This window comes from Microtus pennsylvanicus, chromosome 1 (genome assembly GCF_037038515.1).
Source record: "Microtus pennsylvanicus isolate mMicPen1 chromosome 1, mMicPen1.hap1, whole genome shotgun sequence".
Classification (NCBI taxonomy): domain Eukaryota; kingdom Metazoa; phylum Chordata; class Mammalia; order Rodentia; family Cricetidae; genus Microtus; species Microtus pennsylvanicus.
The window spans coordinates 97,870,812-97,889,151 of NC_134579.1; the positions used below are offsets into that span (position 1 = coordinate 97,870,812).

Here is an 18,340-nt window from a genome sequence, read left to right on the forward strand (position 1 = left end):
TTCTTACTAGTGTATGGGAGGCAGAGGCCAGAGGACATCTGCTAGTGTGAATCTAGCCTGGTCTGTACATTGAGTTCCAGGCCAACCAGGACTACATAGTGAGACCAAACAAAACAAAACAGATCCACAAAAACAAGAATAATAAAAAGCAAACAAAGAAACACAGAAAACAAACAAACAAAAAATACAACGAACAACACAAAATGTCCAGGTACACGGTGTCTGGAGTAGTAAAGCCGGATGTTGCTCTCTAGTCGCCACATGCATGAGAACACACTTGCATGCGTGTGCATGCGTGCGTGTACGTGTGCACGCACACACACTCTCTCACACACTATCATGCAAGGCACCTCTCACAGCTGATCATCCAGCACCTGCCTACCGAGTCCTCATCCCGAGTAAAAACGGCCAGAGCAACAGCGAAGCACAGAGTCCCCAGCTCCTGCAGGACCTTGTGAAAGACGCACGGGTAACAGCAACACAGTGCCCAGGCCGGGTCTCAGCACTCCCAGTGCATGGGTCTGCAGTTACTTCTGCTACAGAGGAGAGGCAAGGATCAGAAGACACAGTAGCCAGTCATGAAAATTGGAGACATTGTTCTGAAGAACCTTTGGGCCTGTGTGGAGAGGTGACAATGGGGAAGGGGAGAGGGGAATTGGGAGCCTGAGGTGATATCAAGGGAACAGGGAAATTAGAGGCATCAAAGTTAGAACCAGGGGGCTCACCATGGGTGATGGTCAGTTGGGTCCCATCAATCGACCACCAAGTCTACAAGCCTTCTGTTGTGTTTACAGAAATACATGCTATAGTCCTTCTCTTGTAGGTCCAGAATTCTAGGGCTCCAGATGTCTGTGCAGATGTAGCATCCAAGCTTCACTTCCAGGCTTCATCTGGCCTTGCCCTACTGTCTGGGGTCTGTGGGTAAAAGGTCACCTAATTGCAGAGTCTCTAGGAGGGGCAGACCTTATTACACCTGACATATGTCAGCTTCTAGACCCTAGAGTTATTAATATTTATTTATTTATGTATGTATGGTTTGGAGACTGGGTTTATCTGTAGCTTTGGTTCTGTTTGGAATTTGCTCTGTAGACCAGGCTGCCTTCAAATTTACAGATATCCAACTGCCCGCCTAGTGCTGTGACTAAATGTATGTGCCACCACTGCCTGGTTAACCCCTGCATTTTTATACAACAGGTTCTAGTGGGGTCTATAGGTGCTCAACCTCACTGCTGCCACCTGAATCCCAAGTCATGGGCTCTGTTGTTACAAGTCCTGGACTCAGCTGGATCCCCACAGGGACCCTGCTGAGGGATGGTTTCTGTCCAGGATGATGTGGTCAGTCTCCTGCAGTCTCCTCATGTTTCCCCTGACAGCAGTGACAGAACCCTGCAACCACGACACTTTCACGGAGGAGGAACACTTTCAGTGGAAGAGCAGCCTGGGTCTGTAGTGTGCACACATGGGGCTTTTACATACACATGACCATGGGGGAGTGTCAGACTGCAGTGTTAGAACCTGGCTGCTGCTCAGGCTGTAGCACAAGTGTGCCCCGCACCCACAGAATAAATAAGCGTAATTTTAAAAGTTAAATCCAAAGTGGGCTAGGCATGGTGGTGCATGCCTTTAATTGCAGCTTTGGGGAGGCAGAGCCAGAGTCAGAGGCAAACGTGAGTGGATCTCAGTGAGGTTGAGGCTATCCTGGTCTATTTATCAAGTTCCAGGCCAGCAATGGCTATGTAGATTTTGTCTCATAAAACCAAAACAAACAAAAGAACAAACAAAGAAATAAATCCAAGGTGAATGTGTCCCGAGTAAGTAATGCCTGAGGTTGTCTGCAGGCCTCCACATAGGGGAGCTCACACGTGCACACATGTGCAGCTGAATACAGACACAGACATGTCATGCAGGGAGACACCCATAGCTGATGTGCCCCACATGTTTACCCAGTCCTCATCCCGAGTAAACACGGCCTCCAGAGATCAGTCTCTGTGACTCTCAGACTCCAGTTCCTGATCGTGTCCCCAGCATTCAGACCCTGATTTTATACCCAGCTGTGTTTTCCCATGACAGTGATGGCAGAGAATAGACTCAGCTCTTCCTATTTCTGCCTGAACCATCCAGTTCCAGAAACTTCCCTCAAATAACACAGTAAAGGGGAGATTGGCCCCACCCCAGCAGACAACTCATAGATGAAAACTCTCCGTCTGTCCATCCATCTGTCACACCATCCACTCTCCCTCTCTCCAACTCCTTGAATTTTTTTACCCCAGTGACAACTAATGCAGCCCAGAAGGAACCCAGAGTAGCTGCCCTGACTGGGTCCCGAGAGAGTTGAGGGGATGCTAGAGAGAGGGTGGAGGATGATGGCCTGTGGTGTAGACAGGACACTCAGGCTGCACTAGGACATCACAGTAGCACAGTTGCCCCGCCCCCATCTGAACGCTCTTTTCTACCCTTGATGACATCAACATCTTTCATGTGCTCTCCAACCTCAGTGTGAGCACCTCCCTGCACCCCTGTAGAGGGGAGCCCCAAGAAGAGACTCTTTATGCTGTCCTAAAATCCAGTGAGTGGCTGGGTAACCAGATCAGCCCCCTACTCCTCCGGATGAAATCTCCCAGGTTCTGCAGATAGCCAAGGCAGAGGAAGGAACACACATGCCATTGAGTTTGAGGTCACAGAACCTGAGAAACTCTCAATTTCCTCTTCAACTTTCTATATTGCTTAAATGAAACTATTAATAGTTACAAAATTTATTTCAGTGAATCTAAAGAAAAACTAGTCATATCTTCAAGTTCTCTATATCCAACCAAAGTGAACTAATGGATGACCTGACTCCATGACCTTTCTACTGTCTTGCGTTTCAGTTAGCTTTGCTTTGTTGGTTTCAATACAGAGTCATATGTAGCCCAGGCTGGCTTCAGACTCTATAGGTACTAATGATAGCTTCCAATTCATAACTTTGCTATCTCTACTGACAGTCATTGGGATTACAGGCTTATTCCACCATGCCCGGATTCCTCTAGAACTTTTTGTTACTGAATGGCTCTGGCTGGGGAACACAAACCCTAAAGATTGGTAGTCCGGCTAAACCCCATGTCTGCTCCCATTCGAACATCATGTTCCTTTCTCCCTGAGGGCATTTTATGTAAATGATGTTGAGAATGCTGGATCTGTGAAAGCCTTTATCGTGGGCCCCTTTGTTGTTCCTTCCTTTTGAACGATGGAAACTGACATGACAAGTCACATGACTATTGGAGGAACATCCATGAGAACCCTTCTCTGTGCCCAGCTCCCTGGAAGGAGGTTATAGTGAATTAACCATACTGTAGATGACTGGGAAGATGATCACCATGGCAGCCTGCCTGTGTGAACACCTCACGGATGCTCAGGGAAGACACCACCCCATCTGCCAAGATCCCTGTGACCACACCTGCTGCTGAGTTCAGCCTCAGAGGCTTGGATCCAGTTACACCACAGCAGACATCTCACAGCTGCCCCAGGAGACTCTACTTTAGTCATGAGAAGTCTTGGTGACTTCTCCATCACCCCTCCTAGCTTCAGCTACTCCCATGAATATGGGACAGTTTTCCAATGACTCAGCAAAGGCCCCTAATTGATACACATTCAAGACTTGTCACTGATGGAATAAGAGCTGCATCTATGCAGGGCTGTGATTGGTGGATCTGAATCAGCACGCCTGTCTTAGGGTTTCTATTGCTGACAAGAGACACCATGGGCATGGCAACTCTTATAAAGGAAATAATTTGGGGTGGCTTCCAGTTTCAGATGTTTAGTCCATTATCTTCATGGTGGGACATGGCAGCATGCAGGCAGATACAGTGCTGGGGCAGAAGCTGAGAGTTATTCATTTGAATGCACAAGAAACAGGAAGTGAACTGTATCTATCCTGAGCATAGACTGAGCATAGGTGACCTGAGAGCCCACCTCCACAATGACATACTTCCTTCAATAAGGCTACACCTACTCCAACAAAGCTATGCCTCCTAATAGTGCCACTCCCTATGGGTATATGGGGGCCAACTACAACCGTACTGCCAAATGCCCATGCACCACCTCTGGCTTTGAAAGCAGCCTGGATTTCATCCTTATCGTTCAGTGTGGATGCTGTCCTTATGTACCAGCATGCTCCTTGGTAGATGCTGACACCCTGACTTCAAATGTTGAGACAGACTGGACTTGGGAAGGAAGTCTTGTCCAAGGGGAGACCCCAGAGGTCAGAATATCAACATGGCAGGAAGTAAGGAAAGAGAGTGGATGTAGATGGGCCTGTGAGGAAAGGAAGCCCAATCTGTGACCCAAGCAAGCTCTTGTCTGTCACGTGAGGAGGAGCATGGATTGGCCAGGGCCTGAGGCTGAGATGTCAGTGTCCAGGGAGAATGGAGAGAGGAACAGGGTTCTCATGCAGTGGTTCTCAGTGTGGACCATGGTCCCTGCCTCTCTCAGTGTCCCTGCTCCTGGACACAATCTGCTGTTCTCTAAGGTCTCATGTTTGTGTGTTGGGCTGCATTAAGAGAGACATGAGATCAATCTGGGAGGAAGACATTTATTAAAAATGTTATTAACTCCATGGACAGATTAGAAACAGCACAGTTGGGATCTCAGGACCAGAGACAGACAAATTGACTGTGTTCTGAGGAAAGGAAGTCAGAGCGCACATGGCAGGAGTGGGTTCTCTTCTGTACCTGTCCATGGACGGATGTTTCACAGCACAGGCCTGCAGCCCTGCTCTCTGATTCACAGGCCATGGTGAGGGAAGGGCTTGAGATGCAGGATGTGTGGCCACCAATCCCTCTTTGATGGGAACTCACCACCCTGGTGAGCGATGCTGGCCCCTGGAGTTCTGTCAGCTGGGGACGAACAGATAGTTTTGTGCCTAAGAAGGAGAGGACAGATTTCCATAGTCAGTTTTCTATTTGCGCAATTTGTGTCCCCAAAATGAACTCAGGCAACTGGGCTCGGCTGCAGACACCTATTCCCACTGAGCTCTCTCTGCTCCCCACTTTTTTTTTTCTCCTCTAACACGTAATTATGAAATACTTCATTTAAAGTAAATTTGGAAAATGTTATGACCAAGATTTATCCCCTGGAGTCACACACATTATTTTTTATGACATGGTCTCTCATTGGTCGGGAACTCAGCAATTCGGCTAGACTAGCTGGACAGATAGCTCTATGACTCTGGCTGTCTCTTTTGTCCAGGGCTAGGTGTACAAGTTCCTGTCACCTCCCTGTCTTATAATGCAGATGCTCCCAGTCAGACTCAGGTCCTCCTGCCACATGCAAGGGTTTCTAACTCAGTCATCTCTCTTAGCTCCCTTGCATGTCTCTCATGACAAACTTCCTCAAACAGCCCCTCACCTGCTCCTTGGGATGACAGCCGCTCACCTGGCTGGGTTTGGCTTTAGTCTGCTGGCCTGTAGGAGAAGAACCAGTGTCAGTGTGGCAGCCATGCTGATCCTCTGTCTGCCTCTCAGCTGTTCTTTGTGTTCAGACAACATTAGGGGCGCAGGGCAGCAAAGAGCTCTGTAGCAGCCAAACAGGGACAAATCTGAGAGTCCACAGGACCTGAGGCCAGTCCTCAGCTGTCCTTCTGCACAGCACAGCCAATCAGAGGACAGCTCTCCTGTCCATTGCCCCTTGTCCATGTCCTTCTCCCTTTGCTTCCTTCCCCTGCCTTGAACTCATGTCCCCTCCCTGCTCTCCCTGCTCTGCACTCACCAGGCCTCCCTTTTGTCTCCTGGAACCTGGGTCCCTGGCTTCCCTGTGAGTGCAGCTGCTGCTCCCTGCAGATTCAGTCTCGGGGTTCAAATCTCAGTCAGATCTGCTGCCTCCCAGACTTCTGTTCTTCACCTCTCAGCTCCACTTTTTAACTATTGCAGGGCTGAGCCCTTCTGAAAACCAGGGCCTGCATGTTCAAGTCTGTGTTTCTGGGCTTTCCAATACACTCCACTATCTGCTCATCTCTGTTCCTGTCCTGTAGTCTTCTTACCATGGATTTAAGTCTGATCTGAATCTGGTCCACACTGCCTTTGTTTTATGTGTGTTTAAGGTCTTGTGGAATCCAGGTTCACCTTCAACTTTCTATGTAGCTTCAGATGAGTTTGTACTCTTAATTCCCCCCATGGGCTTCCCAATGCTGGAATTAGGGTGTCTCCTACTGTGTCCCCATGTTTGTTTCTTACAATCCTTTTGATTTTAGAAGACAAATCATTTGTCTTTACAAAAAAGCAATTGGGATTTGAACAGAGACTGCATTGACTTTCTAGACTGCTTTGCATTATAAGGAGTTATTGTATAAATGTTTCCATTATGCAAATATCCATATATTTTTCAGTATTTTTCTACGTTTTATAAATTTATGTCATGCAGTACATATATGTATGTGTACATTTGCATACGTGCATACACATGTGGGTGGTAGAGGACAACCTTGGGTATCATCCTGCAGGAGCTGTCCTCTATAGCTTTGGGGACAGGTCTGCCCTTGATTGGGGTTCACTGATTGGGAAAGCCTGGAAGCATAGTGAGCCTCATGGATCCTATCGTCTCTTCCTGTTCAGTATCTGTCAATGTAGTCAACTTTATCTGTGAATCCTGGGGATGGAACCCATGTCCTTGTGTTTGTGGGTTACGCACTTTACCAACTGAGCTGTCTTCTGGCTGCTCTGTAGTTTCTCTCAGCAGTGTGTCGTTTTTAGGGTACAAATATTTCACCTCTTATTGTGTAGTTTCTTCCCAGACATGTTCTTTTCACCTGTGAGTTTATTGCACACCATGTCCTCCTTTTTGTATAGATACCATATTCCCAACTCAAACATATCTCTCTCTTCATGGTCTCACCTCCTGTGAGATGCTGTCACTGAGGGCTGCTCTACCTCAGACCTTGTTTAGCAGTCACAGCTCTTTCCAAATGAGCAGTTAGCCCCTGGGGCTCCTGCATGCCCCTTGAATTCCTTAGGAGCAGGCTGTGTTCATCTACACTTGATCCTCTAATTTCCAGCTAGGATTCTAAGGAATTAGAAGCAGATTCAGTCCTGGGTGGGTTCAGCCTCCTTTCTGTCCTTCTATTCCCTGTTCTCTGCCCTGCACAAGTTTCCTGTGCTGGCTGTTCTTGGCTGTGAACTGGACTGTATCTGGAATGAACTATAATGCAGACACAGAGGGCACACTTGGAATCTGGATCTTGAGGGAGGAAGACAGCATGCCTTGGATCCAGACCATGATTCTGGAAGGCACACCTTTCACCTGGGCCACTCCTTCTGTTTTAAGCTGGTGTAAGGACAATGGAAGAAGGAAGGGTGTCTTTCACCTGCTTGCCCTCACCTCTGTCACACATTCATTTCTGTCTTCGAGATCCCAGTAGAGCAGCCGAGACACCCAGCCTCGTGGACGGAGCAGCTACTGGGTTCTTGGTCTTTCCTTTCAAAACTAGTCATTGTTTAAAGGCAGCCGTAAGTCATTCCAATAAATTCATATATATATATATGCACACACATATATAAATACATTCCATAAAAGTTCCGTTACTCTAAAGAACCCTGACTAATACACATACCTATCTCCATGTCCCACAACTGAGAAAACTCAGAGGTAAGCTCAGGTGAGAGCCTGTCCTGGACCACTCACCTTTTCTTCCACCTGAGGAAGATCAGCATCACATAGACGGGGGTTATGAGCAGAGCAGTGGCCACCACCACCCCAATCGTGGCTCCCAGGCTCACAAGTGAAGGATTCTTCTGGCCCTCTGTGTCCTCCAGGCCAGCCGTGGTGACTGCAGAGGTGACGATGGAGGGGCTCTTTGTGATGGTTCTGACTGCTGGGGAGAGATGAGGAGTGAGCAGATCCTCCCTGGATGAGGAGGGATGGGGTGAGTGTCACATCTTGTCTCCTCTGTGGGAGGTGGGATGGGGAGCAGCTGTTAGAAGTTCACAGAGGGGAACACATGCTGAAGGCTGAGACTCCAGGAGAGCAAGCTCAGTGCACACCTCCACCTCTCCTGTCTGTGTGTCCTCAGATTTACATTTTGTCACAGATAATTAAGTCATAGAAATACAGTTGTTTTGATCATAAATGCATGGAACAAACAGATGTCTCAGTCTGTATCGTGATTGCTCTCAGGAAATTTAGACCCCGAGTTTGATCCCTAGAATCCTTTTGAAGAGCTTGGTGAGCTGGGCATGGCCTTTAATCTTAGCCCTAGAGGCAGAGGCAGGCAGATCTATGTGAGTTAAAGCCAGCCTGTCTCTGTATATTTAGTTCCACACCAAACAGAGTTGAGTGAGTTGTGTCCCAGTAAAAGGAGGCGGAAACAGGCATGTCCCTGGGGCTCACTGGTTAGCCAGTCTAGTCTATCTACTTGGTAAACTTGACACTAGTGAGAGACTGTCTCAGAAAATAAGGGAATGGCTCCTGAATTTTTCCTCTAGCTTCTGAATGCATATGAAGAATTGTCAGCGATTACACAATACATACAGACATACAGACAGACAGACACACGTGAATTAACAGACCCTCATGATCACACACCCAAAATACACAAAATGTAAAACAGAAAATATATAATTTTGATCGTAGGTGTCCAGCTCAGTACAGGGCAGCATACATTCATCTGCTCTGCAATCCTCACTAAGGTCAAAGTCCACTTTTATCTATTTGGAAACACTAGACCTACAGTTCCCAGCCTGTGGTTTGCTACCCCCACAGTGGTAGAATAAAATGATAACATGCAATTATATATTTACAATATGATTCATAACAGTAGCAAAATTACAGTTATGAATCAGATATAAAAATAATGGGGGGGGATTTCACCACAACGTGAGGAACTGTATTAAAGGGTATCTCCATTAAGAAGGTAGAGAATCACTGCTCTAGACCCAGGAAACAGGTCTTTCTCTCTCTTCTCTGAGCCCTGGCAGCTGTGGTTAGACATTACATCAGGTCAACATGGCAGCCGTAGAGACTGCACAAGAACTGTGCTGTGGGCATCCTCTCACAGGCTGGCTTTAATCCAGTCAACAGCCACTGCTGGATGTGGTGACTCAGGCCTTTATCTCAGCACCCGGGAGACAGAATTAACAGGTTTCTGTGAGTTCCAGAACAACCAGCGCTACATGGTGAGACCCTGTCTTATAAAAACCAAAACACCAATATATATATATATATATATATATATATATATATATATACATATATATATATATATATATATACAGAGAGAGAGAGAGAGAGAGAGAGAGAGAGAGAGAGAGAGAGAGAGAGAGAGAGAGAGAGAGAGAGAGAACAGAGCAAGGTTGTGGGCAACGAGGAAGCACATAGACTTCCCAGCTCCTGCAGGGCCATTTAAAGGGTGCAGGGGTAACAGCAGCATAGAGTTAAATTCAGTGTTCCCAGTGCATGGGTCTGCAGTTACTTCTGCTTCAGAGGAGAGGCAAGGATCAGAAGACAGAGCAGCCGCATCATGAAAATGGGGGCATTGGTTCCCAAGACCCTTGGGGCTTGTGTGGGCGAGGTAAGGGCAAGAGGGCAAGGAAGGGGAGAGGGGAGTTGAGAATGGAGACCCTATAAGAGAGTTGTAGGGAGAATTCCCACAGATTTACACCTGGTTTGACTCCAGAGTGTTAGCACCTCACCTTAATCTTCCTTTTGTGACTGCTACATTTTGTCCCCTGTCCTCTCCATGTGATCCTTGCCTGAAATTTTTCTGAAGGTGCAAAGCCTATGCAAATTTGGTTTAAGCAGTGCTCAGAACACCTCAGGTATTTTTCATATGAGGATTTGGGCAGCTTAGATGAGAGGTGTTGTGTAGTAATATGGGGCGGCAGCGGGGCTGCGTCCCCAAACACCCCAGCCGCCTGCCCGGCTCGGCTAGCTTATGCCCCGAAATGATTACACGGACACTGTATTCTTTTAAACACTGCTCTGGCCCATTTCTAATCATCTGTGTAGCGCCCCTAGGTGCGCTTACCGGGAAGATTCTAGCCTAAGTCCATCCTGGGTCGGAGCTTCATAGCGTGCGTCTTCCCTGGAGCAGGTAGCATGGCGTCTCTGCTGAAGGCATCTGCTCCCCAGAGGAGAGCTGTTGGGTCTGACCTCACTTCCTCTTCCTCCTGGCATTCTGTTCTGTTTACTCCACCCACCTAAGGGTGGGCCTATCCAATGGGCCTAGCAGTTTCTTTATTGCTTAGCCAATGAAATCAACAGATTGATATATGACACTCCCCCATCAGTGTTGGGGTGCAGAAATCATCTTGCTAAGAGATGTAAGTTGGAGAACACTAAAAGGGCCCTCCCTATGCTACAGTGGTTCAGACTGAAGACAGGAAACCCAGGCAGCTAAAAGGGTTAGAATCATCCTTGAGGTGCCTTATCTCTTGGTTTCCTGAACCAGAGAGTGGGTAGGGAGAGGTGAGGGATGTATCCTGGGAGCTAGGACAGGAAATAGGGGACTGTGGTGACAGATGTCAGTTTACAGTTGGATTGTAGGACACCAGGAACATCCCGTGGGCATCTACTGTATGTTCTGGGCTTAGGTTGGAGCTGTGTGGAGATGCTCCATACAGGGACTAATTGGAGCCCTGACACAGGACCAAGTGAGTCAGCTACATTCTGGAAAAGTCAATCCACCTCAGAGTCACGGGGAAGGAGAAAGTGACCTGAACTGCAGGGTTAGTTTGGCCAGAAAGGGGGTGAACTAGAGGGAAGGCCTCATGCTGAGACCTAGAGTGTGGTGGGGTTCCATCTGAGCAGAGGGTGACAGACAGGTCAGAGGAGACAGCAAAGACTTGTCACAACCACAGTGGAAAGATCCTGTGTCAGAGCCAAGGAAAAGGAATTTGAAACCAAGGTCAGAATTGTGGAGCCTGAGGTGACACCTAGGGGACAAGGAAGCCAGAGGCATCAAAGCCTGAGCCAGGGTGGCTCACCAGGAGTGACGGTGAGTTGGGTCCCATTGATTGACTGAAAATTCTCCATGCCTTTTGTCGTTTTCAGATGAACTCGGCAGAAGTACACTGTCTGGTCCTTCTCCTTCAAGTTCAGGATTCTGAGGACTCCGGATGTCTGAGGCTGTGTCCAGTTCAGGATGAGCCGGTCCTTGAAATGCTCATGGATGAAACCCGAGGAAGAGTTGTAGATATATTCCCCGTGGTAGTGCTGCCATCTCCAGAAAATCCTCATCTGTGGATCCTTTGCCAACTCCCAGGGGAAGTAAAAGAAGAAGGGGATCTCGATGGAGCGGCCCTGGACACCAGAGATGCGTGTTGGCTGACCAAATCCATAAAGCTTTTCTCTGTTGGATTCTGCTGTGTTCCCTGAGAAGGATGGGGAGAATCTGAAGCCACTTCAGGGATGGAATGGACAACCCAGAGCTTCCTGACTCATCACCCATAGAAAGGTGTGGGAGACAGGAGAAAACTGTCCTTATGTCCCACTGTCCCATATGAGATAGGACAGATGGGGAAAGGTTGGGCTGGACCAAGTCTGAGGATGAGCTTTCTCTTGGGGCACAGAGGACAGGTTGGCTCATAGACTTGCTCCTCTAGCAGTCAGCTGTCCACATGCCAGCCGACTCTTCCCAGCCCCACTCACACCTGCTGTAGTGAGGTCCCCACCACTCACCAGCTTGCAGGCAGGCTGTTGGCAGCAGCAGAAGCAGGACCCAAGCCATGTCTGGAATCCCTCCAGGAAGAGAGACCAGCAGAGACATCAGGAGGGAGAACAGGTCCTGTGGAGGGTCCCTGGGGTTGTCAGGATTCAGAAGACAATCAGAACAAAAATGATTCCATCCCCTGAGCTGTATGTGGAGGACTGAGTGGGGGCAGGACCTCCCCATCTCCACCTCCTGTGGCCAGCAACTTCCTTTATCATTCTGGCTTCTTCTTCCCCGTGTTGCACAAGATCTGCCCTTGTGGTCTCTGAGAAGGTGACTGTGCCCTTGAGCCCAGCCCCCATTTTTGGCTGGAAGATACAGCCTTGACCTCTGCATGCCAAGCTCTCCTCTCTTCCACCTTGACCTCCTTTGTCATCCAGTCTTTCCCATTCCCTATGCAGCCTGCAATCACTGTTTCCTCAGCTTCATAATTTCTTCCACTTCTGCCCTCCCCTCAGTCTGTTTCTCACTATGTCTCCCCTCATGCTGGTTGTCTGTGTTTCTCTCTCTGTGTGTGTCTCTGTCTCTGTCTCTGTCTCTCTCTCTGTCTCTCTGTCTGTCTCTCTGTCTCTCTCTGTCTCTCTGTCTCTCTCTGTCTCTCTCTGTCTGTCTCTCTGTCTCTCTCTCTCTCTCTCTCTCTCTCTCTCTCTCTCTCTCTCTCTCTCCTCTTTCTCATAATGGCTGTTCAGGGAATGATCATTTTCTGCTCACAAGACACACAAGGAAGGAGGTGGTGAAGAAACACATTCAATCCCAGCCCTAGCTTGGTGCCCCCACCATCGTCTGCTCTTTGCACTCTTGCTGCCTGTAAGGGACTCCTCACAGCGACCCTGGAAAACTAAGGCCCAGTGGACACTCTCGCCCTGGCACTTGCTGCTGCCGAGTCTGTAACTTCCCTGTGCTTCTGGGTAAGTTATAGACTTGTCTCCCTCACCTCGACAGTGACTCCAGAGCTATTCCAGTTTCTGAAGGAACCTTTTTGCCTCCTGCTACCCTTAACCCACACTCAGAAGAGGAAATCAAGGGTCAGAGAAGCCTGGCACATGTCACATGACTGGCACACGGCAGGTGATTGGACTTCAGTCCAGCTGAGTTCTCCTAGTCTCACTCTCCACACTGACTTCCTGCTCGGTGCAGCCTCTGAACTCTCCTCAAAGCCATGGATCTTCCGCTGGGCCCCAGGGAGGCTGTTCCCACAGAACACTGCAGTGATTCCTTCTAGCTGTGGCTGTTCTAGAACCTTCTTTGAATGCAGTGGGCAAAAAGGGTTCAGAGCAGCAATGTGTCAGTCATGATATATTTCCTGGGACATCTCTGAGAGTTAACACAGCTGGACTGTGAATAGTCAAGTCTTGAGATGTGGGGGCAGTGCCTGTGGTGGCCAAAGGGCTGGTTCTGTGGAGGTCATCCTACCCTTCCCCATGACAAGGTGCCATCAGTTCCCTGAAGGGCAGGAAGACAGAGGAAGTGGCATAATTCTTCCAGAGTGACATGTACAGAGGCGACTCTCCATTCTCTTAGATCTCCTGGCACTGACAGCCTTCTCCATGCTTCCCTGCAGGTCACTGTGCAGCACCCTCTGTCATGTTTGCTTTCTCTGCCTTCCTCACAGTCCCCATGGTCCTCTGATCCCACTACCTGAGCTCTCATGGTCATGGCCCTCATTCCCATGGCCTCACTACCAGCTACACATGGACTCACTTCTGCATCCATCCTTCCTGTCCTTGGAGATGCAGAGCACACAACCTTTCAAATGATTTAGGCCCAAATGGGCCATCAGTCAGGAGAGGGGAGTGGGCCTATTGTAACTGTCAGAAAGGCCTTTCTTCTTCGATGGGGTCTCATGTAGCCCAGGCTGAGCTTTGAACTTGTTATGTAGCCAAGGATGACTTTGAACTCCTACAGAACCTCTGCTCTGCCCTCCCATGTGCAGGGTGACAGGTGTGACCCATTGTGCACATTTATCTCTTGCTGGAGATAGAACCCAATGTCCTGTGCATGCCAAGCAGGTAAGCACTCTACCAGATGAACATTGTCTTTAGTCTCAGTGAGGTCTGAGAGGGGACCTCCTGATCCTGATTATTCACCTCCAGGTTTCATCTGGCCTTGCCCTACTATCCAGGGTCTGTGGGTGAGGGTCACCCAGTTCCTAAGTCTCTTAAGGAAGACCTGGGTCCCATGAGGCTGCATTATATCAGCTGCTGATCTCCAGCATTTTTACATAACAGGCTCTGGTTGGTCCTTCAGGATCCCATCTGTTCCTTGTGCTCAGGCTCACTGCTGACACCTGCTGGCCCCTCAATCCCAAATCATGGACTTTGTTCTAGTTTCAAGTACTGGACTCAGTTGAATCCCCTTAGGGACCCTGCTGTAGGATGATTTCTGTGCAGCAGGCTGTAATCATTTTCCTGTAGTGGGAACCCAGTTTTCCCCAATAGCAATGTTGGGTCCTGCAGCCATGATGCTTTCATAGAAGAGGGGCACCTTCTTTGTAAGAGCAGCCTGGGGCTGTCCGATGCACACATGGGGCTTTTGTATACATGTGACCAGGGGGAGTTTCAGACTGCAGTGTTAGAACCTGTTGCTGCTCAGGCCAGTGTCTGTGACTCTTCAGACTCCAGTTCCTGATCGTGTCCCCAGCATTCAGACTCTGATTTTATACCCAGCTGTGTTTTCCTATGACAGTGATGGCGGAGAACAGGCTCAATCCTTCCTATTTCTGTCTGAACAATCCAATTTCAGAAACTTCCCTCAAATAACACACTGTGGAGGCCAGGTGGGCCCCGCCCCACCAAATAACCCATAGATGACAACTGTCCATCTGTCCACCTATCTGTCACACCATCCACTCTCCTACTACTTGAATTCTGTGCTTTGTGTCTAAAAGTCACTTATGAGTGACTGCATATGATGTTTGTCTTTCTGGGCCTGAGTTACCTCACTCAATATGATGTTTTTTAGATCTATCCATTTGCCTGCAAATCTCAAGATGTCATTATTTTTTTCTGCTGTGTAGTACTCCATTGTGTAAAGGTACCACATTTTCCTTATCCATTCTTTGGTCAAGGGGCATTTAGGTTGCTTCCAGGTTCTGGCTATCAGAAACAATGCTGTTATGAACACAGCTAAGCACATGTCCTTGGGGTACAATTGAGCATCCTTTGGATATAAACCCAAAAGTGGTATTGCTGGGTCTTGAGGAAGGCTGTTTCCTAATTTTCTGAGAAATTTCCACACTGACACCCAAAAGAGGTTGTACCAGTTTACACTCCCATCAGCAATGCAGGAGTGTTTCCTTTACCCCACATCCTCTCCAGCATAAGTTGTCATCAGTATTTTTGATTTTGGCCATTGTTACAGGTATAAGATGGAATCTCAGAGTTGTTTTGATTTGAATTTCTCTGATAACAAAGGGTATTGAACATTTCCTCAAGTGTCTTTTAGCCATTTTAGATTCCTCTGTTGAGAGTTCTGTTTAGGTCTGTACTCCAATATTTTTTTACTGGATTATTTGTTCTTTTGATGGCCAATTTCTTGAGCTTTTTGTATATTTTGGAGATCAGCCTTCTATCTAATGTTGGGTTGGTCGTTTGTGCGTGTTCCCATGGAGGCTGCTTGCTTAGGGCTGTTTTTTGCTGTGGGTGCTGCCTTGGGCCTGTTCTGGCAGAGGTTGCTGCTTCAGGCCTGTTCCAGTGAAGGTTGCTAGCTCTGGCTTGCTACCTCAGAGGTCACTGTTTCACTCCCTGTTCTGCAGAGGTCTCTGGTTTGGGCTTGCTCCCTTAGCAAAGGCTCTCTTGTACCTGCTCCTGCAGAGTTCACTCCCTCAGGCCTGCTCTGGCAGAGGTTGCTGTCTCAGGCTGTTTCTGCAGATATCCCTGGCTTGGGCTTGCTCTTGTGGAAATCCCTGGCTTGGGTCTGGACCTGCAGAGCCCTCACATTCAGGTCTATTCCCTTGGAGGTCCTGGGCTCCCACCTGGACCCGCAGAGGACACAGGCTCCAGCCTACTCCCTCAGTGGTCGCTTTCTTGTACCTGCTCCTGTGGAGATTGCTGTCTCAGGCCTGCTTTGGCAGAAGTCACAGATTCAGGCCTGTTTTTTTAGATGTTCCTCATCAGGGTCCACTTATGCGGAGGTCCCAGGCTTGGACCCATTTCCACAGAGGCCTCTGCTTCAGGTCTACCCCCTTGGACTCCCAGACTTGTGCTTGGACCCGCAGAGGCCTCATGCTTAAGCCTACTCCCTCAGGGGTCACTCCCTGGTTTGATTTCATCATTATTGGTCAGTGTAGATGCTGTTTTTATGTCCCAGCATGCTCTTTGGTAGAAGCTGACCCACTGACTATCAAATGTTAAGACAAACTGGACTTAGGAAGAAAGTCTTGTCCTAGGAGAGACCCCAGAGGTCAGAATATCCACATGGCAGGAAATAAGGAAAGCAAGTGCTTGTAGATGGGCCTGTAAGGAAAGGAAGCCCAGCATGGGACCCAGCAAACCATGGTCTGTCACCTGAGGAGAAGCATGGAGGGGCCTAGGGCTATGACTGAGATGTCAGTGTCCATGGAGGAGAGATGAACAGGGTTCTCATGTAGTAATTCTCAGTGCAGACCTTGTTATCTGCTTCTCTCTGTGTTTCTGCTTCTGGACACAATCTGCTATTCTCTAAGGTCTCATGTGTATTTGGAGGGGGGGCTGCATTAAGAGAGACATGAGATCAGGTCTGGGAGTAGGATATTTATTAAAAAGTGTTATTAATTTCATGAACAGATGGGAAACAGCATAGTTGGGATTCCAGGACCAGAGACAGACAGATTGACCTGGGTTCTGAGGAAAGGAAGTCAGAGCGCACATGGCAGGAGTGGGTTCTCTTCTGTACCTGTCCATGGACGGATGTTTCACAGCACAGGCCTGCAGCCCTGCTCTCTGATTCCCAGGCCATGGTCAGGAAGGGGTTGAGATGCAAGATGTGTGGCCAGCAAACCCTACTTTGATGAAAACTCACCACCCTGGTTAGCGATGCTGGTCTCTGGAGTTCTGTTAGCTGGGGACTAACAGACAGTGCTGTGTCTAAGAAGAAGAGGACAGATTTCCATAGTCAGTTTTCTACTTGCCCCATTTAGGTCCCCCAAATGAAAGCAGGTCATTGGTCTTGGCTGCAGACACCTTCTCCCACAGAGCTCTCTCTGTGTCCCCACTTTTCTTTTATCCACTAATATGTAATTTTCAAACCCTTCATTAAAAATAAACTTAGAAAATGCCACGACCTTGATTTATCCCCTTGAGGAATTCACATTATTTTTTATGACATGGTCTCTCATTGGCCTGGAACTCAGCAATTACACTAGACTAGCTGGACAGACAGCTCCACGCTTCTGTCTGTCTCTTACTTGTCCAGAACACGGATTACATATTTCTGTCACTCCCCTGGTGTACAGTGTGGGTTCTCCCAGTCAGACTCAGGTCCTCCTGCCCATGTACAAGGGTTTCTAACTCAACCATCTCTCTAGCTCCCTTGCATGCTCTCATAACAAACTTCCTCAAGCAGCCCCTCACCTGCTCCTTGGGATGTCAGCCGCTCACCTGGCTGGGTTTGGCTTTAGTCTGCTGGCCTGTAGGAGAAGAACCAGTGTCAGTGTGGCAGCCATGCGGATCCTCTGTCTGCCTCTCAGCTGTTCTCTGTGTTCAAACAACATTAGGGGCCGAGGACAGCAAACAGCTCTGTAGCAGCCAATCAGCGAGAGGACTGAGATTCTCCAGGGATCTGAAGCCTGTCCTCAGCTGTCCTTCTGCACAGCACAGCCAATCAGAGGATAGCTCTCCTGTCCACTGTCCCTTGTCCATGTCCTTCTCCCTTTGCTTCCTTCCCCTGCCTTGATCTCATGTCCCCTCCCTGCTCTCCCTGCTCTGCACTCACCAGGCCTCCCTTTTGTCTCCCTGGAACCTGGCTCCCTGGCTTCCCTGTGAGTGCAGCTACTGCTCCCTGCAGATTCAGTCTCAGGGTTCAAATCCCAGTCAGATCTGCTGCCTCCCAGACTGCTGCTCTCCACCTCTCAGCTGCTCTTCTTATCCATTTCTAGGCTGAGCCCTTCTGAAAACCAGGGCCTGCATGTTCAAGTCTGTATTCCTGGGCTTTCCAATACACTCCACTATCTGCTCATCTCTGCTCCTGTCTTATAGTTTACTTATCATTGATTTAAGTCTGGTCTGAATCCAGTCCACACTTTGCTTTTATTTTATGTGTATTGAAGCTCTGTGGAAGCCAGGCTGACATTCACCTTTCTATGTAGCTTTAGACTAGCCTGAACTCCTAATTCCCCTGTGCACTTCCCAATGCTGGAATGAGGGTGTCTCCTACTGTGTTCACATGTTTGTTTCTTAGAATCCTTAACTTTAAAAGACAAAACATTTGTCTTTATAAAAAAAAAAAAACAGTTGGAGCCGGGCAGTGGTGGCGCACACCTTTAATCCCAGCACTCGGGAAGCAGAGGCAGGCAGATCTTGTGAGTTCGAGACCAGCCTGGTCTACAGAGCTAGTTCCAGGACAGACTCCAAAACCACAGAGAAACCCTGTCTCAAAAAACCAAAATAAAAAAAATAAAAATAGTTGGGATTTGAATAAGCACTTATTGACTTTTTCGACAGTTTTGCATTGTAAGGAGTTATTATATAA

At 48.4% G+C, this 18,340-nt stretch overlaps 2 protein-coding genes across 8 annotated transcripts in view; both read right to left on the minus strand.

Moving 5' to 3' along the window:
* The window catches only part of LOC142851136 (paired immunoglobulin-like type 2 receptor alpha), a 54,898-nt gene that overhangs the window by 13,938 nt on the left and 22,620 nt on the right, over positions 1-18,340 (minus strand). Inside the window, exons 4-5 of one of the 2 annotated variants that reach the window (XM_075975052.1) lie at positions 17,224-17,279; positions 16,675-16,737 (exon numbers count right to left, since the gene is read on the minus strand). The exons of the other annotated variant lie outside the window; for it this stretch is intronic. Of the exons in view, the coding sequence (XP_075831167.1) occupies positions 17,267-17,279 (13 nt within the window). The 3' untranslated portion in view covers positions 16,675-16,737; positions 17,224-17,266. Of the gene's footprint in view, positions 1-16,674; positions 16,738-17,223; positions 17,280-18,340 lie in introns of those variants that run through there. 2 annotated transcript variants of the gene reach the window in all.
* Positions 4,552-11,861, minus strand: LOC142840402 (paired immunoglobulin-like type 2 receptor beta). Of its 6 annotated transcripts, none has more exons than XM_075956955.1 (5): positions 11,644-11,859; positions 10,950-11,336; positions 7,651-7,840; positions 5,383-5,438; positions 4,809-4,897 (listed from the first exon to the last, which is right to left on the minus strand). In XM_075956955.1, exons 1-4 carry the CDS (start codon positions 11,855-11,857, stop codon positions 5,426-5,428), a joined length of 804 nt encoding a protein of 267 aa, XP_075813070.1. In that variant the 5' UTR covers positions 11,858-11,859; the 3' UTR covers positions 4,809-4,897; positions 5,383-5,425. The 6 variants fall into 6 exon arrangements, with proteins under 6 accessions (XP_075813065.1, XP_075813059.1, XP_075813058.1 ...); XM_075956961.1 differs by having other exon boundaries at positions 4,834-4,897; positions 5,410-5,438; XM_075956950.1 differs by lacking the exon at positions 5,383-5,438 and having other exon boundaries at positions 4,552-4,897; positions 7,651-7,837; positions 11,001-11,336; positions 11,644-11,861.